The sequence below is a fragment of the Lampris incognitus genome, chromosome 12 (assembly GCF_029633865.1).
Source record: "Lampris incognitus isolate fLamInc1 chromosome 12, fLamInc1.hap2, whole genome shotgun sequence".
Taxonomy (NCBI): domain Eukaryota; kingdom Metazoa; phylum Chordata; class Actinopteri; order Lampriformes; family Lampridae; genus Lampris; species Lampris incognitus.
The window spans coordinates 814492-838283 of NC_079222.1; the positions used below are offsets into that span (position 1 = coordinate 814492).

Consider the following 23792-nt stretch of genomic DNA (forward strand, 5'->3'; position numbering starts at 1 on the left):
GCCTGTATCTTCACTATCGTGAAGGAGACCTGTATCTTCACTGCCGTGAAGGAGACCTGTATCTTCACTGCAGTGAAAGAGACCTGTATCTTCACTGCTGAGGCCTGTATCTCCACTGCAGTGAAGGAGACCTGTATCTTCACTGCCGTGAAGGAGACCTGTATCTTCACTGCTGAGGCCTGTATCTTCACTGCAGTGAAGGAGACCTGTATCTTCACTGCCGTGAAGGAGACCTGTATCTTCACTGCTGAGGCCTGTATCTTCACTGCTGAGAACTGTATCTTCACTGCCGTGAAGGAGACCTGTATCTTCACTGCCGTGAAGGAGGCCTGTATCTTCACTGCAGTGAAGGAGACCTGTATATTCACTGCTGAGGCCTGTATCTTCACTGCTGAGACATGTATCTTCACTGCCGTGAAGGAGACCTGTATCTTCACTGCAGTGAAGGAGACCTGTATCTTCACTGCTGAGGCCTGTATCTTCACTGCTGAGACCTGTATCTTCACTGCTGAGACCTGTATCTTCACTGCTGAGGCCTGTATCTTCACTGCAGTGAAGGAGACCTGTATCTTCACTGCTGAGGCCTGTATCTTCACTGCAGTGAAGGAGACCAGTATCTTCACTGCTGAGACCTGCATCTTCACTGCAGTGAAGGAGACCTGTATCTTCACTGCTGAGACCTGTATCTTCACTGCCGTGAAGGAGGCCTGTATCTTCACTGCTGAGACCTGTATCTTCACTGCAGTGAAGGAGACCTGTATCTTCACTGCCGTGAAGGAGACCTGTATCTTCACTGCCATGAAGGAGACCTGTATCTGCACTGCTGAGGCCTGTATCTTCACTGCAGTGAAGGAGACCTGTATCTTCACTGCAGTGAAGGAGACCTGTATCTTCACTGCTGAGGCCTGTATCTTCACTGCTGAGACCTGTATCTTCACTGCCGTGAAGGAGACCTGTATCTTCACTGCCGTGAAGGAGGCCTGTATCTTCACTGCGGTGAAGGAGACCTGTATCTTCACTGCTGAGGCCTGTATCTTCACTGCTGAGACCTGTATCTTCACTGCAGTGAAGGAGACCTGTATCTTCACCGCAGTGAAGGAGGCCTGTATGTTCACTGCTGAGACCTGTATCTTCACTACCGTGAAGGAGACCTGTATCTTCACTGCTGAGGCCCGTATCTTCACTACCGGGAAGAAGACCTGTATCTTCACTGCCGTGAAGGAGACCTGTATCTTCACTACCATGAAGGAGACCTGTATCTTCACTGCAGTGAAGGAGACCTGCATCTTCACTGCTGAGGCCTGTATCTTCACTGCCGTGAAGGAGACCTATATCTTCACTGCCGTGAAGGAGACCGGTATCTTCACTGCAGTGAAGGAGACCTGTATCTTCACTGCTGAGACCTGTATCTTCACTGCAGTGAAGGAGACCTGTATCTTCACTGCCGTGAAGGAGACCTGTATCTTCACTGCCATGAAGGAGACCTGTATCTTCACTGCTGAGGCCTGTATCTTCACTGCAGTGAAGGAGACCTGTATCTTCACTGCAGTGAAGGAGACCTGTATCTTCACTGCTGAGGCCTGTATCTTCACTGCTGAGACCTGTATCTTCACTGCCGTGAAGGAGACCTGTATCTTCACTGCCGTGAAGGAGGCCTGTATCTTCACTGCAGTGAAGGAGACCTGTATCTTCACTGCTGAGGCCTCTATCTTCACTGCTGAGACCTGTATCTTCACTGCAGTGAAGGAGACCTGTATCTTCACTGCAGTGAAGCAGGCCTGTATCTTCACTGCTGAGGCCTGTATCTTCACTGCTGAGACCTGTATCTTCACTACCGTGAAGGAGACCTGTACCTTCACTGCTGATGCCCGTATCTTCACTACCGTGAAGGAGACCTATATCTTCACTACCGTGAAGGAGACCTGTATCTTCACTGCAGTGAAGGAGATCTGCATCTTCACTGCTGAGACCTGTATCTTCACTGCAGTGAAGGAGACCTGTATCTTCACTGCAGTGAAGCAGGCCTGTATCTTCACTGCTGAGGCCTGTATCTTCACTGCTGAGACCTGTATCTTCACTACCGTGAAGGAGACCTGTACCTTCACTGCTGATGCCCGTATCTTCACTACCGTGAAGGAGACCTATATCTTCACTACCGTGAAGGAGACCTGTATCTTCACTGCAGTGAAGGAGATCTGCATCTTCACTGCTGAGACCTGTATCTTCACTGCCGTGAAGGAGACCTGTATCTTCACTACCGTGAAGGAGACCTGTATCTTCACTGCAGTGAAGGAGATCTGCATCTTCACTGCTGAGGCCTGTATCTTCACTGCCGTGAAGGAGACCGATATCTTCACTGCAGTGAAGGAGACCTGTATCTTCACTGCTGAGGCCTGTATCTTCACTGCCGTGAAGGAGACCTGTATCTTCACTGCCGTGAAGGAGACCTGTATCTTCACTGCTGAGGCCTGTATCTTCACTGCCGTGAAGGAGACCTATATATTCACTGCTGAGGCCTGTATCTTCACTACCGTGAAGGAGACCTGTATCTTCACTGCCGTGAAGGAGACCTGTATCTTCACTGCAGTGAAGGAGACCTGTATCTTTACTGCTGAGGCCTGTATCTTCACTGCAGTGAAGGAGACCTGTATCTTCTCTGCCGTGAAGGAGACCTGTATCTTCACTGCTGAGGCCTGTATCCTCACTGCTGAGACCTGTATCTTCACTGCCGTGAAGGAGACCTGTATCTTCACTGCCGTGAAGGAGGCCTGTATCTTCACTGCAGTGAAGGAGACCTGTATCTTCACTGCTGAGGCCTGTATCTTCACTGCTGAGACCTGTATCTTCACTGCCGTGAAGGAGGCCTGTATCTTCACTGCATTGAAGGAGACCTGTATCTTCACTGCTGAGACCTGTATCTTCACTGCCGTGAAGGAGACCTGTATCTTCACTGCAGTGAAGGAGACCTGTATCTTCACTGCTGAGGCCTGTATCTTCACTGCTGAGACCTGTATCTTCACTGCCATGAAGGAGGCCTGTATCTTCACTGCAGTGAAGGAGACCTGTATCTTCACTGCCGTGAAGGAGACCTGTATCTTCACTGCCGTGAAGGAGACCTGTATCTTCACTGGTGAGACCTGTATCTTCACTGCCGTGAAGGAGGCCTGTATCTTCACTGCCGTGAAGGAGACCTGTATCTTCACTGCCGTGAAGGAGACCTGTATCTTCACTGCTGAGGCCTGTATCTTCACTGCCGTGAAGGAGACCTATATATTCACTGCTGAGGCCTGTATCTTCACTACCGTGAAGGAGACCTGTATCTTCACTGCCGTGAAGGAGACCTGTATCTTCACTGCAGTGAAGGAGACCTGTATCTTCACTGCTGAGGCCTGTATCTTCACTGCAGTGAAGGAGACCTGTATCTTCACTGCTGAGGCCTGTATCTTCACTGCTGAGACCTGTATCTTCACTGCCGTGAAGGAGACCTGTATCTTCACTGCCGTGAAGGAGGCCTGTATCTTCACTGCAGTGAAGGAGACCTGTATCTTCACTGCAGTGAAGGAGACCTGTATCTTCACTGCTGAGGCCTGTATCTTCACTGCTGAGACCTGTATCTTCACTGCCGTGAAGGAGGCCTGTATCTTCACTGCCGTGAAGGAGACCTGTATCTTCACTGCCGTGAAGGAGACCTGTATCTTCACTGCTGAGGCCTGTATCTTCACTGCCGTGAAGGAGACCTATATATTCACTGCTGAGGCCTGTATCTTCACTACCGTGAAGGAGACCTGTATCTTCACTGCCGTGAAGGAGACCTGTATCTTCACTGCAGTGAAGGAGACCTGTATCTTCACTGCTGAGGCCTGTATCTTCACTGCAGTGAAGGAGACCTGTATCTTCACTGCTGAGGCCTGTATCTTCACTGCTGAGACCTGTATCTTCACTGCCGTGAAGGAGACCTGTATCTTCACTGCCGTGAAGGAGGCCTGTATCTTCACTGCAGTGAAGGAGACCTGTATCTTCACTGCAGTGAAGGAGACCTGTATCTTCACTGCTGAGGCCTGTATCTTCACTGCTGAGACCTGTATCTTCACTGCCGTGAAGGAGGCCTGTATCTTCACTGCAGTGAAGGAGACCTGTATCTTCACTGCTGAGGCCTGTATCTTCACTGCTGAGACCTGTATCTTCACTGCCGTGAAGGAGGCCTGTATCTTCACTGCATTGAAGGAGACCTGTATCTTCACTGCTGAGACCTGTATCTTCACTGCCGTGAAGGAGACCTGTATCTTCACTGCAGTGAAGGAGACCTGTATCTTCACTGCTGAGGCCTGTATCTTCACTGCTGAGACCTGTATCTTCACTGCCGTGAAGGAGGCCTGTATCTTCACTGCAGTGAAGGAGACCTGTATCTTCACTGCCGTGAAGGAGACCTGTATCTTCACTGCCGTGAAGGAGACCTATATCTTCACTGCCGTGAAGGAGACCTGTATCTTCACTGCTGAGGCCTGTATCTTCACTGCCGTGAAGGAGACCTATATCTTCACTGCAGTGAAGGAGACCTGTATCTTCACTGCCGTGAAGGAGACCTGTATCTTCACTACCGTGAAGGAGACCTGTATCTTCACTGCAGTGAAGGAGACCTGCATCTTCACTGCTGAGGCCTGTATCTTCACTGCCGTGAAGGAGACCGATATCTTCACTGCAGTGAAGGACACCTGTATCTTCACTGCTGAGGCCTGTATCTTCACTGCCGTGAAGGAGACCTGTATCTTCACTGCCGTGAAGGAGACCTGTATCTTCACTGCTGAGGCCTGTATCTTCACTGCCGTGAAGGAGACCTATATATTCACTGCTGAGGCCTGTATCTTCACTACCGTGAAGGAGACCTGTATCTTCACTGCCGTGAAGGAGACCTGTATCTTCACTGCAGTGAAGGAGACCTATATATTCACTGCTGAGGCCTGTATCTTCACTACCGTGAAGGAGACCTGTATCTTCACTGCCGTGAAGGAGACCTGTATCTTCACTGCAGTGAAGGAGACCTGTATCTTCACTGCTGAGGCCTGTATCTTCACTGCACTGAAGGAGACCTGTATCTTCACTGCCGTGAAGGAGACCTGTATCTTCACTGCTGAGGCCTGTATCTTCACTGCAGTGAAGGAGACCTGTATCTTCACTGCCGTGAAGGAGACCTGTATATTCACTGCTAAGGCCTGTATCTTCACTGCTGAGACCTGTATCTTCACTGCCGTGAAGGAGACCTGTATCTTCACTGCCGTGAAGGAGGCCTGTATCTTCACTGTAGTGAAGGAGACCTGTATCTTCACTGCTGAGGCCTGTATCTTCACTGCTGAGACCTGTATCTTCACTGCCGTGAAGGAGGCCTGTATCTTCAATGCATTGAAGGAGACCTGTATCTTCACTGCTGAGACCTGTATCTTCACTGCCGTGAAGGAGACCTGTATCTTCACTGCAGTGAAGGAGACCTGTATCTTCACTGCTGAGGCCTGTATCTTCACTGCTGAGACCTGTATCTTCACTGCCGTGAAGGAGGCCTGTATCTTCACTGCCGTGAAGGAGACCTGTATCTTCACTGCCGTGAAGGAGACCTGTATCTTCACTGCCGTGATGGAGACCTGTATCTTCACTGCTGAGGCCTGTATCTTCACTGCAGTGAAGGAGACCTGTATCTTCACTGCTGAGGCCTGTATCTTCACTGCTGAGACCTGTATCTTCACTGCCGTGAAGGAGACCTGTATCTTCACTGCCGTGAAGGAGGCCTGTATCTTCACTGCAGTGAAGGAGACCTGTATCTTCACTGCTGAGGCCTGTATCTTCACTGCTGAGACCTGTATCTTCACTGCCGTGAAGGAGACCTGTATATTCACTGCTGAGGCCTGTATCTTCACTGCTGAGACCTGTATCTTCACTGCCGTGAAGGAGACCTGTATCTTCACTGCAGTGAAGGAGACCTTTATCTTCACTGCTGAGACCTGAATACAACTGAATACAATCCCAATAAACGGAATCATGAAATAGTAAACTCAATAACAATCTAAGCATTGTTAAAGCATTTGTGTGCGTCATCTTAGATATGTTTATCCTTAACTTAAAGTCATTAACTTTCCGGTCTCTTTTTTCACTTGGCCTATTTTACTAATCAACAACACATCTATGCAATGTTACTTTCGACTCAGTACCAACATTCAACACGTATGTGACCTGTAATGTAACAACATGAATTCACCGTTACATTCACGCTACTTTCCTATTTTTTTAAAATTTACTGTGAATAACGTTGTGGAGGTTTAATCACTCTCTCAGAGCGTGAGTGCTTTACTGGACCTGTTGTAGTTGTAGTCACCTACCGGTGTTACAGCCTCTCTTATATGAGAAGCAACAGGTGTTGGCATCACTGTGATGTCTGCTGGTTCACTAGCAGACATCCACAAGTAGAGTACTTGTGGATGGTGCTGGTGTCGGCCTGATCCACGCGGGAACCCACAGCTCTCAAGCTATGGTGGTGGTGGAGGAGGGCCAAATCCCAATGGGCTCCATGAGTATGCTCCAGGGTGGCCAGGTGGTGCAGGGGAGAACTCTTCAGAAAGGGGGGGTTCACATGTTCTCAGAGTATGCTGGCATAGAGGGGCAGCGAGTCAGTGGAGGACAGATGGTACATGAGGCAGGAGCTGCATCCCAGGCTTTTGTCCAAAAGAGTGGTCTCTCTCGCATTAAATAGAAAACAGCACTGGCTGTCAGAGCAGCACGGCAGGATGGAATATGTCTAATACAACAGTGAACACAGTCCAACGCCCTCACACGGGGCACCATACCCTGTCCATGGACTGGTCCACTGGACATCACCCTCTGTTCCTGCTCCAGCATGCCCTGGGGAGTCCCAGATGTTGTACCACTGACCACTATCATCCCTTGCAGGTTTGCAGCTGCCGGCCTCTCAGTAAGCACCATAGTGTTCTGAAGCTGTGGTTGAGCTATGTAGTGCATGGGCTGTAGCACAGGTGTGGTGATGTAGTTAGTATACAGGCTGTTGCTGTAGCAAGAGTGTTTGGCCCTGGTTGTCATCTGTTTTCCGTCTGTGTGAGAATGGTCTGACAATTGTCTCACTACATACAGCTCTTTTTGCTGGATTGTGGCCTGTCACACAATCCAGTGACGTTCTCCCCTGTCACCACCTTGCAGTCGCCAATCTCTTTCAGACCTCGCCTCCTACATAAGATATAGTCCACCTTTGTACACTTTCTTCCACTCTTATATGTCTCCTTGTGTTCCTCCCACTTCCTGAAATATGTATTCCCCACAGCCATTTCCATCCTTTTTGCAAAATCCACCACCATCTGTCCTTCCACATTTCTCTCCTTGACACCATACCTACCCATCACCTCCTCATCACCTCTGTTCCCTTCACCAACATGCCCATTGAAGTCCACCCTAATCACCGCTCTGTCCTCCTTGGGTACCCTCTGCACCACGTCATCCAACTCACTCCAGAATTCTTCTTTCTCTTCCATCTCACACCCAACTTGCGGGGCATATGTACTGATAACATTCACCATCACCCCTTTATTTCCAGTGTCATACTCATCACTCCATTATCATTATTGTTGTTGTTGTTGTTGTTGTTATTATCATTGTTGTTGCTATAATCATTATTATATTATTATTATTGTTGTTGTTATTGTTAGTGTTGTTATTATTACTATCATTGTTATTGTTATTGTTGTTATTACCATAATTGTTATTATTATTATTATTGTTGTTGTCATTATTATCATTGTTATTACTGTTGTTATTGTTATCCTTATTGATGTTGCTGTTGTTATTATTATTGTTGTTATCATTATTGTTGTTGTTGTTATTATCATTGTTGTTGTTGTTATCATCATTATTATTCTCATCATTGTTGTTATTATTATCATTGTTATTATCATTATTGTTGTTGTCATTATTATCATTGTTATTATTATTGTTGTTATTGTCATGATTATAATTGTCATTGCTATTATTATTATTGTTGTTGTTATCATTATTATTATTATTATTATTATTATTATGTTACTGACTGCAGCCCAGACACGCAGCAGGCCTGCAGCTCTAAGTACAACACTGTTAGCTTCATTTAACAGCCATGAAACTTATCAAGTTGACAGCAAATCATGTCTGCTTTCCTTGAAACACACAAAACTGGCTGATGACGTATGCCACATGGGGGCGTCACCTTGAAGCTTCCCCCCTGTTGAGTTGCCCGGTGTAAAGTAGAGACTATGTCAACAACAAACCTTCACCTAAATGAGATCAAGCCCTTCTCCCTTCACTGACCTGGCTTGCTGCTCTCCCTCTTCATCACATCTGCCAGCAACCTGCGGTGGCGACCTAGCTCTTCCTCATACTCCTCTATGGTCTTTACAAACACCCCGAAGATGTCTTCAGCCGCCGCGGTCAGACGCTGCTGGACCACCAGTCTCAGCACCTGGAGTCTGGACATGTTCTACCAGGACTTCCACATTAACTAGAGACGTTATGGAGCCTACGATGCCGGAGCCTCGGAGCCTGCATGGGATGCTCCACTGCAGCGTGTCTCTGCAGGTGAACAATGATTTCCAGAGCTTCAGCCCAACAAAATCACGTGACTGACCGCACACGCACGGTTCTGCGCGCGCCAAGGCAATGCCTTGTCGCTTCTTCTGCTTCTTCTTCTTCTGCTTCTTCTCCTCCTGCCTCTTCTTCCCGTCTCTTAAAAAAAAAATCTCCGTCTTCTTCGTCTTCAATATTTCGAGCATATGACTGCCACCTTCTGGACTGGAATGTGGGTCAGGATAATTACGTGTCTTCTTCAGATGCCGGATAACGAGCTACTGATAATGAAAACTATGATCATGACAACTCATTTGAAGAACATCATTAATATTCAATTAAATTTATTCTCTGATAATTCCAAAAGTGCATTTTGCTGCAATTTTGCAGATGATGATTTTTTGCGCCTCGTCAGTTGTATTGTATTGTTAACTGTATGGTATGTTAGACCTTATACTGCTTACATCTCGTATTCATATTGTTTCGACGGTGCACTTTTCATTGCTGATGTGTTATATTTCTTACTCTTTCTGTCCTATTTATTCTGTTTATGCACCATTTTGAGGCGAACACAGTTCCCATGTCGTTGTGCACAATGACAATAAAGTTCTTGAATCTTCAGTCTTGAACCAGGTGGTCTTTTTCTTCTCTGTATTTTTGTTTTTAAACTTTGTTTTTGATTTCAGTTTCGACAACTTATACATTCATATTCACCATTTTAACTACCACCCCCCGCGAGCTCGCGCAGTACAGATATGAGTGTTCATTTACTCTCGGAGTTAAATTAACACTCGGGGAGTTAAATTAACACTCGGGATTTTACTGTGTGGGTGTATCTATACACCTGTGATATCTATATGATATCTGTGATATCTATATAGATTACAGATTATCTTACAAAATAAAATAAATAAATGAAGTATTAACTGTAATAATGCTTAAAACAACACGGAAAAAATAGTAGAGGAGCACAAATAGAATAAAAAAATAAGAAAAATGGAGAAAAAAGGGGGAAATAAGAGGTGAAGAGGAGTGTGTACAGTGAGTGTGTACATTACATGACATGACATGACATTACAGTCATTTAGCCGACGCTTTTATCCAAAGCGACTTGTGCATCGTGTAACGTAGGAGATCAGGAGAGCTACTGGTCATCAGAGGTCAGAAGTGCATCTAAACAAGCATCTAAGAGCAAAACCAGTGCTACAGTAAAAGCACAAGAAAGAGGTTTGTTGTTCTTAATGAGTGAATACAATAAGTGGTAAGAACAAGTAACAGGGTAGTAGTTCATGAAGAGGTGAGTTTTCACCCTGCCCTGAAAGATGGGCAGGACTCCTCTGTCCTGACATCAGTGGGGAGTTCAGTCCACCACTGTGGGGCCAGGACAGAACAGAGCCGGGACCGGGTCGGTCGGCAGCAGGGGCCTCTGAGCGACGGGGCAACCAGGCGTCCCGAGGCAGCAGAGCCAATCGGGCTGCACGGTGTTGGGCTGTGAGCACAGGCCCCAATTGTGGACGTCTGGCCCTCATACCATCCTCATGCATTCTGTTTCTCACTGTTTGAGCAGAAACCTGCACATTAGTGGCCTGTTGAAGGTCGTTTTGTAGGGCTCCGGCAGTGCTCCTCCTGTTCCTCCTTGCACAAAGGACCAGATAGCGGTCCTGCCGCGGGGTTGTTGTCCTCCTGCGGCCCCCTCCACGTCTCCTGGTGTACTGGCCTGTCTCCTGGTACCTCCTCCATGCTCTGGACACTGTGCTGGGAGACACATCAAATCTTCTTTCCACAGCACGCATTGATGTGCCATCCTGGATGAGCTGCACTACCTGAGCAACTTCTGTAGGTTGCAGATACCGCCTCATGCCACCTCTAGTGGTGAGGGCACTAGCAAAATGAAAAACTAACCAAAGATCGGCCAGAAAAGATGAGGACAGGCAAATGGTCTGTGGCCACCACCTGCAAATCCATTCCTGTTATAGGGGTTGTCTTGCAAATTGTCTAATTTCCACCTGGTGGAAATTAGACAATTTACCAACAGGTGAAATTGAGTCACAAATCAGTGTTGCTTCCTAACTGGACAGGTTGATATCTCAAAAGTGTGATTGACTTGGAGCTACATTGCATTGCTTATGTGTTCCCTTTATTTTTTTGAGCAGTGTATCTATATAATGTTGTAGGTTGGTGTTGTAGCATACATAGTGGGTGTAGGCTGCTGCAATAGTATATATAATGGGTGTAGGGTGGTGTTGTACTATACATAATGGGTGTAGGTTGGTGTTGTAGTATACATAATGGGTGTAGGGTGGTGGTGTAGTTTACATAATGGGTGTAGGTTGGTGGTGTAGTATACATAATGGGTTTAGGTTAGTGGTGTAGTATACATAATGGGTGTATGTTGGTGTTGTAGTGTACATAATGGGTGTAGGGTGGTGTTGTAGTATACATAATGGGTGTAGGGTGGTGTTGTAGTTTACATAATGGGTGTAGGATGGTTTAGTAGTATATATAATGGGTGTAGGTTGGTATAGTAGTATACATAATGGGTGTAGGATGGTTTAGTAGTATACATAAGGTTGTAGGTTGGTGGTGTAGTATACTACATAATGGTCTCCGGTTAGGCAACTGAAGAACCAGTGGTGGACAAGGAGAAGGCTCTGGAGATCCAGCAGCTTGCTGACTGTGGGGATACCACAGGTTTCTTCGATGCCACAAGAGCCGTATATGGCCCCATTGGTATATGGCCCCGGCGGTATATGGCCCCGGCGGTATATGGCCCCAGCGGTATACGGCCCCAGCGGTATATGTCCCCGGCGGTATATGGCCCTAGCAGTATGTGGCCCCAGCGGTATATGGCCCCGGTGGTATATGGCCCCGGCGGTATATGGCCCTAGCAGTATGTGGCCCTGGCGGTATATGGCCCCGGCGGTATATGGCCCCGGCGGTATATGGCCTCGGCGGTATATGGCCCTAGCAGTATGTGGCCCCGGTGGTATATGGCCCCGGCGGTATATGGCCCCGGCAGTATATGGTCCCGGCGGTATATGGCCTCGGCGGTATATGGCCCTAGCAGTATGTGGCCCCGGCGGTATATGGCCCTGGCGGTATATGGCCTCGGCGGTATATGGCCCCAGCAGTATGTGGCCCCGGCGGTATATGGCCCCAGCGGTATATGGCCCTAGCAGTATGTGGCCCCGGCGGTATATGGCCCCGGCGGTATATGGCCTCGGCGGTATATGGCCCTAGCAGTATGTGGCCCCGGCGGTATATGGCCCCGGCGGTATATGGCCCCAGCGGTATATGGCCCTAGCAGTATGTGGCCCCAGTGGTATATGGCCTCAGCCACCGTTGCCTAGCCTCCCTTCGCTCCACAGATGGGCTAATGCTGCTGAAAGACAACGAGTCCATGACCAACAGATGGAAAGAGCATTATGAGGAGCTGCTGAACAGAGACACAACTCCTGAGATGGAGGCCCTTGACCAACTCCCTCAACAACCCATCAATGAGAATATGGGAGCACCACCCAGTCGGAACGAGGTGCAGGATGCCACGAGGAAGATGAAGAACAACAAGGCCGCTGGACCTGACGGCATCCCAGCAGAAATCCTGAAGGATGGTGAACCAGTTCTCCTTAGTCACATCCACGCCCTGCTCCTCAACGTATGGGAAAAGGAAGAAATCCCTGCACAACTTCGAGATGCCCTCATTGTCTCCATCTTTAAGAAGGGAGACAAGGCAGACTGCGGAAACTACCGTGGCATTTCCCTCCTATCCACCACTGGGAAAACTCTCGCCCGGGTTTTGGCTAATAGGCTCCTCCCCCTGTCAGAAAACATTCTCCCTGAGTCTCAGCGTGGATTTCGCCCAAATAGAAGTACCATGGACATGATTTTCATTGCTCGCCAACTACAGGAAAAATGCCGGGAACAAAATCATCACTATACATGGCCTTCATAGACCTCACCAAGCCCTGAACTCTGTGAACTGTCAGGCTCTGTGGCTGGTTCTGGTAAAGACCCAGATCCTCTACCAGCCACCACCCAACACAAATAACCCTGCTCCACCCCCATCTATCTCTGTTGACAAAACCAGACTGGAAAATGTGGACCACTTTACATACCTTGGAAGCCTCCTATCCTCCAAAGCTAATATTGATGAGGAAATAGACCACCGCCTCAGCTGTGCCAGTGGGGTTTTCTCAAGACTGAGAAAAGGGTCTTTGAAAACCCCGACCTCCAGGCCAGAACGAAAATTCTGGTCTACAAAGCAGTAGTGTTGCCCACCCTACTGTATGGATCAGAAAATGCTACATAGACCCTACGACCTGGTAGGACACAGCAACCAACAGGGCGACCTGGAGATAACTTGTCTGGGAAGGAGCTGCACTTAAATAATAATGATCTCCGACGTGTTGCAGAAGACCAGTGCACACTCAGAAAGGAGGGAGTTTCCACGAAAAAGGCCCAAACCAATCCCACGACTACCACCGCCCACCCCTGCTCACACTGCACCAAAATATGCGGCTCCAGGATCGGCCTCTTCACCCACCTGAAGACCCACAAGGACGAAGAAGGACAGTCATACTCGACCCCGAGTGACCAATGATGATGATACATAATGGTTGTAGGTTGGCGTTGTAGTATACATAATGGGTGTAGGTTGATGTTGTAGTATACATAATGGGTGTAGGGAGGTGTTGTAGCATACATAATGGGTGTAGGGTGGTGTTGTAGTATATATAATGGGTGTAGGGTGGTGTTGTAGTATACATAATGGGTGTAGGGCGGTGTTGTAGTATGCATAATGGGTGTAGGGTGGTGGTGTAGTATACATAATGGGTGTAGGGTGGTGTTGTCGTATACATAATGGGTGTAGGGTGGTGTTGTAGTATGCATAATGGGTGTAGGTTGGTGGTGTAGTATACATAATGGGTGCAAGGTGGTGTTGTAGGTGTTACCCCATACCTCCAGACAGTAGATCAGATATGAAATAAATGAACAACACAGAGTGTACAATGATTTATGACTCAGAACGTGACTTGCTTTTCCCATGATGCAATGCTCCTTGCAGCTTTGCTCACACACATGTTATGTGAGGCTTCCAGCACATTGTGTGGTCTAGTATCACACCGAGACATTTATTTCCATGTACTCTTTCTAGTTGGACATTGTCTACCACTACTTTTACTTTGGTGTTTATTAAGTGATTTCCACACAACATAAACTTTGCTTTGTTCAGATTTAGGGATCATTTGCTTTTGTCAAGGCACCGTTTTATTTTTGCATTTCTATTGTGGTCACCTCCAAAAGCTGCTGTACATCCTCACCAGAACAAAATACATTCATGTCATCAGCAAAGACAACACATTTCAACATGTTCGATATCTTTTATGTATCGTTTAAGTACAGAATGAACAGTTGTGGGCCTAAAACCGAGCCCTGGGGTACACCACAAGTAATATCCATGCATGATGATTTTATTTGTGTATATAATATATACAGCAGCAAACAGTATATATATATATATATATATATACACACACACACACACACACATACAAACATATACATACATATCTATATACATACATACATACATACATACATACATACATACATACATACATATTGTAACGTGCATGGATAAGTAGACACATTGGTCCTTGACTAACGGGTCGAACCCTTTAGTCGGCTGGTTAACGTTGTCGCCTGCGGAGCGGGAGACACGGGTTCCCGTTCCGGCTGTGGCGGTTCCCGGACTGCCCCCCGAATTCGCTACTACAAAAAAAAAAAATATGGCAGCACGGTGGCGCAGCGGTTAGCATGGTCGCCTCACAACAACATTCTGGGTTCGAGCCCTGGGGTAGTTCAACCTTCAGTTAATCAATGGATGTGTATATATCTATATCTATATATATATATATTCATAATCTAAACCCTGCTTATCTGACAGACCTCCTTCAGACTTACACTCCATCTTGCTCCCTGCGGTGGTCTTCACCAGCAGGTCTATTGGCACTATCAGCCATCTACCTCAGCACAATGGGTGCCAGGGCTTTCTCCTATGCTGCAACCACACTCTGCAACTCCATTCCCCGTCACATCCACTTACTGGACTCCTTCACAGAATTGAAAACTGCGCTTAAAACCCACCTTTATAAAGCAGCATACTCACTTGAACTGCATCAACTTCATCTTGACTCAACTACTCGCTGAGCTCTGCTGTCGCTTATGGTGGTTTGTTGTTGATTGTACTGATTTTTTACTGCTTTGTTTATTTTATTTGATGTAAGGTGACCTTGGGCGGTATGAAAGATACCATTAAATACAATGTATTTATTATTTTATTTCATTCCAATAATTTTATCCCTGTATGTCAAAATGGATAGCATGCTTCACCAGTTTTGATTAAGTATCTGGGCCTCAGGGCTACAAATACAGTTGCACCTTGCCCCACCTGTACTTCATTTGCAGAATCCACACAGTCGCAAAGCAGTAATTCCATGCTTTGCAGCCTCTTTGACCTTTTCCTGCACGAGGATCCACCAAGAGAGATGCGACTTTAACAATTTGGTTAGATGCCTCATTTCTGTAGCTAGCAGAGGAGCAAGCTGGGAAACTGAGCTCTTACTGTCCCAGAAAGCTTTTAGACTGGCTCATTCCTCATCCTTCAAATGACTGATGCGCCACAGCAGAGGCATGTCGACACAGATTCATACATTTATTGACAGACATTTATAGATCTTTGTTACATTTATGAAAGAAAAAAAAAAGGACTGATGACAAACGGCGACAACTGGGGAAAAAAAGATTCCGTCCCTAAGTTTATCATCACTACGTGGTTCTGATTGTCCAGTTCCCAGCTAGCTACTCAGGATACATTAGTGTATAAGTAAAAGAAAAAAATCAAACAGGTCAAGTCAGGTTGTACGTAGCGTCGCTAACTAAAATATGGTTCCAATGCCCTGGATTGTGCATGTATTATGAGCCAGCTGGGGGTCCCTTTCACACGCTAACAACTGGCTAACATCACAGGTGTTAATGAAAGTAATGACAACAAATCAATAGTGTTGCACGCGTAATCTATAGCACCCGTCTGCGATTGGCAAGCTAGCTCGAGGGGGAAACAGTAGTGATAATGATTGGTAAGGTTGAATGGTTTTCGTTGGTGGATGTATTAGGCTGGAGCACAAGCTAAGGAGAAGGTAAAAGAAAGACCACTTTGAGAAGTCGACAATCTAAATAAAAAATTCTTCAAGTGTTGTGCAGTGGCTAGCCAACATGATTGCTGTTTGGCATTCATTGTTTCAGTTTTGTGTTTTCCCTAAACTGAATGCAGGAGGGCAAGCTAGCTAGCTTGCATTTGTGTGGTATGTAGCTGACTAAACCAGCCCCCCCCACCCCACCCAAATGATTTACTAGTCAAATTAATCAGCACTTGGCACTTGTGCTCCTGTCTCCTTTTCACCGGCTGGCTAGGTAGCTAGCCAGAGTCAATAAGGCATGGCTCCCTAGCTAATGAGGTGGCTACCAGCCTCTCTTCCCCTCTCGTCTCCCCAAGCATGCTCAATGGCAGTGTTCAGTGATGTCAACCACCACTGCCTTGCGCCAGCTGAACAGGAAGTAGCCTGCACCAGCACCTGCTGCCACAGCGATGCACAGAAAGCCGTTGTAGGTCATGAACACCAGCATGAGGAGGTAGCTGACCACCACTTGCACGATGTGAAGGAGCGTCTGCAGGAGGTGGGAGAGAGAGAGCATTCGCTGGCTGAGAGTGAGAAAGAAACAGAAAGAAAAAGAGTTGGTGTTAGCATTTGTGGTTTCGCCCAGCAAAAGAGGGGCAAAAAGGAAAGACTTGTCATTAGTATAAGCCTATTAGCATCTAAAGGTTTCAATAGTGGTCTTATAGAAAGAAAAAAAAGAAAAAAACTAGCATTTTACTTCTCCCTCCCATGCATTTAGCACATGATATCATTTAAAGTATTAGCAGTAGCAACCCATTAGTGCTGACTCTACCAGACAGTTTGCATGCTAGCACTAATATTGAAAACATTAACATTAGCAGGAGTTGGGGTAGCACTGGCTAGCACTAGCGTTGACCAAAAGTTGTTATCTGCAAAGACTTGGGCTAGGAAATCTTCAAGTGTGAAACCCTCAGTCTGTACCCTACCCCCTGATGTGATCAGGATCAAGATGCCAGGCAAGACTGATGATCAGGACCACACTCTAAGTCTGAACAGCCTGCATCGGCAAAGACTGCATCATTGGCCAATTGTGTGGGAGCCTTTAGCCCAACAAGGTACTTTGGCCTGAAAGAATAAAAGGTATGTCACTCTGAAAATGGCCACTAGGAGCCCTCAAAGAACAGTAAAGTAAAATGAATGGGGGTCAATGGGCGAATTTCAGAAAATCATAAACCATCACTTTTTTTTTTAACCCCCTTTTGTCCCCGATTGTATCCGGCCAATTACCCCACTCTTCCGAGCTGTCCCCGGTCGCTGCTCCACCCCCTCTGCCGAACCAGGGAGGACTGCAGACTACCACATGCCTCCTCCGATACATGTGGAGTCACCAGCCACTTTTTCCCCGACTGAGGAGTTTCACCAGGAGGACATAGCACGTGGGAGGATCACGCTATTCCTCCCAGTTCCCCCTCCCCCCCGAACAGGTGCCCCAACCGACCAGAGGAGGCGCTAGTGCAGCGACCAGGACACATCCCACATCCGACTTCCCACCCACAGACACAGCCAATTGTATCTGTAGGGACGCCCGACCAAGCCGGAGGTAACACAGGGATTCAAACCAGTGAGCCCGTGTTGGTAGGCAACGGAGTACACCGCTATGCTACTTGGGCACCCCCAAACCACCACATTTTTTGGTAATAATCTTTCTGTATTTGCTCATTTCTATGAAGACATTAGATAGAAATTCATCAAAGGCAAACGACATTAACGTTGTTAGAAACTCGAGCTTTACATATGCTTTAAGTGCAAAGCATATGTAAAGCTTCTGGGATCATCCAAGATGTCAGGAAATATTTGCCATATACAATAGTCACAACCTCAGCATTTACATAGTAACAGCCTTAGCCTGAGTCATAGCCTTAGCATTTGCCATAATCATAATCATAACCTTAGCATTTGCTATAGCCATAGGCTTTGTCTAAAAGACCCGGGATACACACACAGGTGTTTGTGGCTACTTCAGCTAATTATACCACTTCTGAGGTTGAGGATGTATGGGTCAGCTTGTACCACGTATTAAAAAAAACAAAAACAATATGATAACCTCCTTTGCCAACCTTTCCCAATTTTTACAACCTAATACATTTTAAATCTTTGACTGGTAGAGGGAGAGAGCTGGCTGATATGATGAGAGAAGGAAGGTTGGTGGTGGAATGAGGAAGTACAGGAAAGTATACAGAGGGAGAAGAAGAAGTGGGATAGTCGGAGAGATGAAGAAAGTAGACAGGAGTACAAGGAGACACAGCATAAAGCGAAGAGAGAGGTGGCAAAGGCAAAGGAAAAGGCGTATGGTGAGTTGTATGAGAGTTTAGACACTAAGGAAGGAGAAAAGGACTTGTACCGATTGGCTAGACAGAGGGACTGAGCTGCAAAGGATGTGCAGCAGGTTAGGGTGATGAAGGATAGAGATGGAAATGTGCTGACAAGCGAGGAGAGTGTGCTGAGAAGGTGGACAGAGTACTTTGAGGAGCTGATGAATGAAGAAAATGAGAAAGAGAGAAGGTTGGATGATGTAGGGATAGTGAATCAGGAAGTTCAGCGGATTAGCAGGGAGGAAGTGAGGGCAGCCATGAAGAGGATGAAGAGTGGAAAGGTGGTTGGTCCTGATGACATACCTGTGGAGGCATGGAGGTGTTTAGGAGAGATGGCAGTGGGGTTTTTAACTAGATTGTTTAACACAATCTTGGAAAGTGAGAGGATGCCTGAGGAGTGGAGAAGAAGCATACTGGTTCCAATTTTCAAGAACAAGGGCGATGTGCAGAACTGTAGCAGCTACAGAGGTATAAAGTTGATCAGCCACAGCATGAAGATTTGGGATAGAGTAATAGAAGCTAGGTTAAGAGGAGAGGTGATGATCAGCAGCAGCAGTATGGGTTCATGCCATGAAAGAGCACCACAGATGTGATGTTTGCTTTGAGAATGTTGATGGAGAAGTATAGAGAAGGTCAGAAGGACTTGCATTGTGTCTTTGTAGATTTAGAGAAAGCATACGACAGGGTGCCGAGAGAGGAGGTGTGGTATTGTATGAGGAAGTCGGGAGTGACAGAGAAGTATGTAGGAGTGGTGCAGGATATGTATGAGGGAGGTGTGACAGTGGTGAGGTGTGTGGCTGGAATGTCAGATGGGTTCAAGGTGGAGGTGGGATTACATCAAGGATCAGCTCTTTCAGTGGTGATGGACAGGTTGACGGACAAGATCAGGCAGGAGTTTCCGTGGAGTATGATGTTCGTGGGTGACATTGTGATCTGTAGTGACAGTAGGGGGCAGGTTGAAGAGAGCCTGGAGAGGTGGAGGTGTGCACTGGAGAGAAGAGGAATGAAAGTCAGTAGGAGCAAGACAGAATACCTATGAGCGAATGAGAGGGAGGACAGTGGAATGGTCAGGATGCAAGGAGGTGACGAAAGTGGATGAGTTTAAATACTTGGGGTCAACTGTTACAATTAACGGGGAGTGCGGAAGACAGGTGCAGGCAGGGTGGAGTGGGTGGAGAAGAGTGTCAGGATGATTTGTGACAGAAGGGACCAGCAAGAGTTAAAGGGAAGGTTTACAAGATGGTAGTGAGACCAGCTATGTTATATGGTTTGGAGACAGTGGCACTAATGAAAAGACAGGAGGTGGAGCTGGAGGTGGCAGAGCTGAAGATGCTAAGATTTTCATTTGGGGTGATGAAGAAGGACAGGATTAGGAACAATTATATTAGAGGGACAGTTCAGGTTGGATGGTTTGGAGACAAACAAGAGAGACAAGATTGAGATGATTTGGACATGCGTGGAGGAGAGATGCTGGGTATATTGGGAGTAGGATGCTGAATATGGAGCTGCCAGAGAAGAGAAGAGGAAGGCCAAAGAAGAGGTTTATGGATGTGATGAGGGAGGAAATGAAGATGGTTGGTGTGACAGAGGACGACGCAGAGGACAGGGAGAGATGGAAGCGGATGATCGGCTGTGGTGACGCCTAACGGCAGTGGCCGCAAGATGAAGAAGGATAAGTTGTACCTCTTAACGGATGCAACAAACATAACAGGAGAGTCAGGGATATGTCACTCAAACAATGTGTACATGCCTAGACAGACCTGAGAAGAGATCTTATTAGCCAACTCAGATGAAAACACCTGTGCTTGTGTCCTGGGTCTTTAACATCTGCCACAACCACAGTCATAACCTTATAGCCATGATGGTATCCTTAACTTGAGCCATAGCCTTAGCCATAGTTACAGTCTTAGCTTTAGCGCAACCTACCCAACAGTCTTGTGTGTCTCCATGAGAACGGTACCATCCATCCCGGGCACAGGCATGGAGTTGTAGCGGACGTTGACTTGGCTCCGCCTCAACAGGGCCTCACGGCCAATCTTCAGGCCCTCATAGAAAACAGCCAATAGGAAGATGCCAATGCATGCCCCAACCATTTCTAATTCGATGCAGTGAGAGAGGCACAGAGCCAGAGAGACAGACAGACAGAGAGAGACAGAGACAGAGAGAGAGAGAGTAATAAGTAGTTGTAGTATATCAACTTTTACTGGAGACAAAAAATATGTATTACTACCACTACCGCTAACACAACTACTACCAGCACAATGAATACTACTACTACTATCATTACAGCTATTTCAACTTGTACTTGTGCTACTACTACAACTACTGCTATTGCTACTACTGTGCAACTACTATTGGCGCTACCAGTTTAGTTTTAGTTTAATGTCCCCGGGGGACATTCTTCTCCACAGCATGGTACATCACATGTAGCATCAACATTACACTTTACACACATCACACAACAATGACAGACAATAATAATGCATGAAGTAAAACACAAAAGTACAAAACAGCCACAGGCAACACAACATGAAAACCAGACTCATTGTTCCCTCAACCCTGTTTAGGGCTGCTATTGCTGTGGGTACCAGGCTTGTGCAGATGTGAGCCCTTCTGCCCCTCAGAGACGTGGACCTGCATCCAGAGGGCAGTACAATGGTGTGGCGACGGAGTGGGTGTGTGATATCCTGTACTACTGTATTTGCAGATGGGCAGATGTCTTGTCTTGGCAGCAGTGTTGGTTGTGCGTGTGAGTTTGACCCAGGTTGTGACTGAGTGCATGTTAAACAGGTGGGCCCGCAGAGCAGGATGGGTTGGACAATACTTCAGTACAATAGTAGGAGGCAATGGGGAGGCAACATAGAGTCCTTTCAGTTTAGGGATGACTGATAGTATTTGATGGCTCCTTTTTTGAATTTCCTTTGTATGCCAGTCGAAGCTGAGTTTACTGTCCAGTGTGAGTCCAAGATATTTAAAGCTTTCAACTATTTCAACTGTGTCGTTACTGACGGGGATGGGGTGCTGGAGTGACGAGGTAGCCATTACTATTTTACAAACCCCAATTCCAATGAAGTTGGGACGTTGTGTAAAACGCGAATAAAAACACAATACAATGATTTGCAAATCCTTTTCCACCTATATTCAATTGAATACACTAAAGACAAGATATTTAATGTTCAAACTGATAAACTTTATTGTTTTTTGCAAATATTCACTCATTTTGACTTTGATGCCTGCAACACGTTCCAAAGAAGCTGGGACAGGGGCAACAAAGACTGGGAAAGTTGAGCAATGCTCAAAAAACACCTGTCTGGAACATTCCACAGGTGAACAGGTTAATTGGAAACAGGTGAGTGTCATGATTGGGGATAAAAGGAGCATCCCCGAAAGGCTCAGACGTTCACAAGCAAGGATGGGGTGAGGTTCACCACTTTGTGAACAATTGCGTGAGCAAATAGTCCAACAGTTTAAGAACAACGTTTCTCAACGTACAACTGCAAGGAATTTAGGGATTTCATCATCTCCAGTCCATAAACCCAGCCACTAAGGATGCACAAGCCAGTGCATCCTTAGTGCCGGTCCCAAGCCTGGACAAATGGGGAGGGTTGCGTCAGGAAGGGCATCCGGCGTAAAATCTTTGCCAAATCAAATATGCGGATCATAAATAAGACTTACATACCGGATCGGTCGAGGCCCGGGTTACCAACAACCGCCACTGGTACTGTTAACCAGCAGGGTGTCGGTGGAAACTATGCTACTGTTGGGCGAAGGAGAAGGAGAGGGGGAAAGCATGTCCAGAGGCAGCTAAAGAGGAGGAAGGGTAGGCATGTGTAGGTGAGAGTTGGAACTTTGAATGTTGGCACTATGACTGGTAAAGGGAGAGAGCTGGCTGACATGATGGAAAGAAGAAAGGTAGGCATACGGTGTGTGCAAGAGACCAGGTGGAAGGGGAGTAAGGCCAGGAGTATCGGAGGTGGGTTCAAACTCTTCTACCATGGTGTGAATGGGAGGAGTAATGGGGTAGGGGTAATTCTGAAGGAAGAGTATGTCAAGAGCGTGCTGGAGGTGAAGAGAGTGTCAGACAGAGTGATGAGTATGAAGCTGGAAATTGAAGGTTTATTGCTGAATGTTATCAGCGCCTATGCCCCGCAAGTTGGGTGTGAGATGGATGAAAAAGAAGAATTTTGGAGTGAGTTGGACGACATGGTGGAGAGGGTACCCAAGGAGGAGAGAGTGGTGATTGGAGCGGACTTCAATGGACATGTTGGTGAAGGGAACAGAGGTGATGAGGAGGTGATGGGAAGGTATGGAGTCAAGAAGAGAAATGTGGAAGGACAGATGGTGGTCGATTTTGCGAAAAGGATGGAAATGGCTGTGGTGAATACATATTTCAAGAAGAGGGAGGAACACAGGGTGACGTACAAGAGTGGAGGAAAGTGCACACAGGTGGACTATATCTTATGTAGAAGGCGCCATCTAAAAGGGATTGGAGACTGCAAGGTGGTGACAGGGGAGAACGTAGCTAGGCAGCATCGGATGGTGGTCTGTAGGATGACTTTGGAGACCAAGAAGAGGAAGCGAGTGAAGGCAGAGCCGAAGATCAAATGGTGGAAGTTGAAGAAGGAAGACTGTTGTGTGGAGTTCAGGCAGGAGTTAAGACAGGCACTGGGTGGTAGTGAAGAGCTGCCAGATGGCTGGACAACCACTGCAGAAATAGTGAGGGAGACAGCTAGGAAGGTACTTGGTGTGTCATCAGGACAGAAGAAGGAAGACAAGGAGACTTGGTGGTGGAATGAGGAAGTACAGCAAATTATACAGAGGAAAAGGTTGGCAAAGAAGAAGTGGGATAGTAAGAGAGATGAAGAAAGTAGACAGGAGTACAAGGAGATGCAGCGTAAAGCAAAGAGAGAGGTGGCAAAGGCAAAGGAAAAGGCGTATGGTGAGTTGTTTGACAGGTTAGACACTAAGGAAGGAGAAAAGGACTTGTACCGATTGGCTAGACAGAGGGGCCAAGCTGCAAAGGATGTGCAGCAAGTTAGGGCGATCAAGGATAGAGATGGAAATGTGCTGACAAGCGAGGAGAGTGTGCTAAGAAGGTGGAAGGAATACTTTGAGGGGCTGATGAATGAAGAAAATGAGAGAGAGAGAAGGTTGGATGATGTAGGGATAGTGAATCAGGAAGTTCAGTGGATTAACAAGGTGGAAGTGAGGGCAGCTATGAAGAGGATGAAGAGTGGAAAGGCAGTTGGTCCTGATGACATACCTGTGGAGGCATGGAGATGTTTAGGAGAGATGGCAGTGGAGTTTTTAACTAGATTGTTTAACACAATCCTGGAAAGTGAGAGGATGCCTGAGGAGTGCAGAAGAAGCATACTGGTACCGATTTTCAAGAACAAGGGTGATGTGCAGAACTGTAGCAACTACAGAGGTATAAAGTTGATCAGCCACCGCATGAAGATTTGGGAAAGAGTAATAGAAGCTAGGTTAAGAAGAGACGTGATGATCAGCGAGCAGCAGTATGGGTTCATGCCACGAAAGAGCACCACAGATGCGATATTTGCTTTGAGAATGTTGATGGAGAAGTATAGAGAAGGCCAGAAAGAGTTGCATTGTGTCTTTGTAGATTTAGAGAAAGCTTATGACAGAGTGCCGA

The 23792-nt window shown here is 46.8% G+C and overlaps 1 protein-coding gene across 2 annotated transcripts in view; it reads right to left on the bottom strand.

Moving 5' to 3' along the window:
• Positions 1–14187: 14187 nt before the first annotated feature.
• The window catches only part of slc31a1 (solute carrier family 31 member 1), a 79830-nt gene continuing 70225 nt past the window's right edge, over positions 14188–23792 (bottom strand). For both annotated transcript variants that reach the window (XM_056290762.1, XM_056290765.1), the window contains exons 4-5: positions 20066–20234; positions 14188–16351 (exon numbers count right to left, since the gene is read on the bottom strand). In XM_056290762.1, coding sequence (XP_056146737.1) covers positions 16150–16351; positions 20066–20234 — 371 coding nt within the window. In that variant the 3' untranslated portion in view covers positions 14188–16149. The remainder of the gene's footprint in view (positions 16352–20065; positions 20235–23792) is intronic.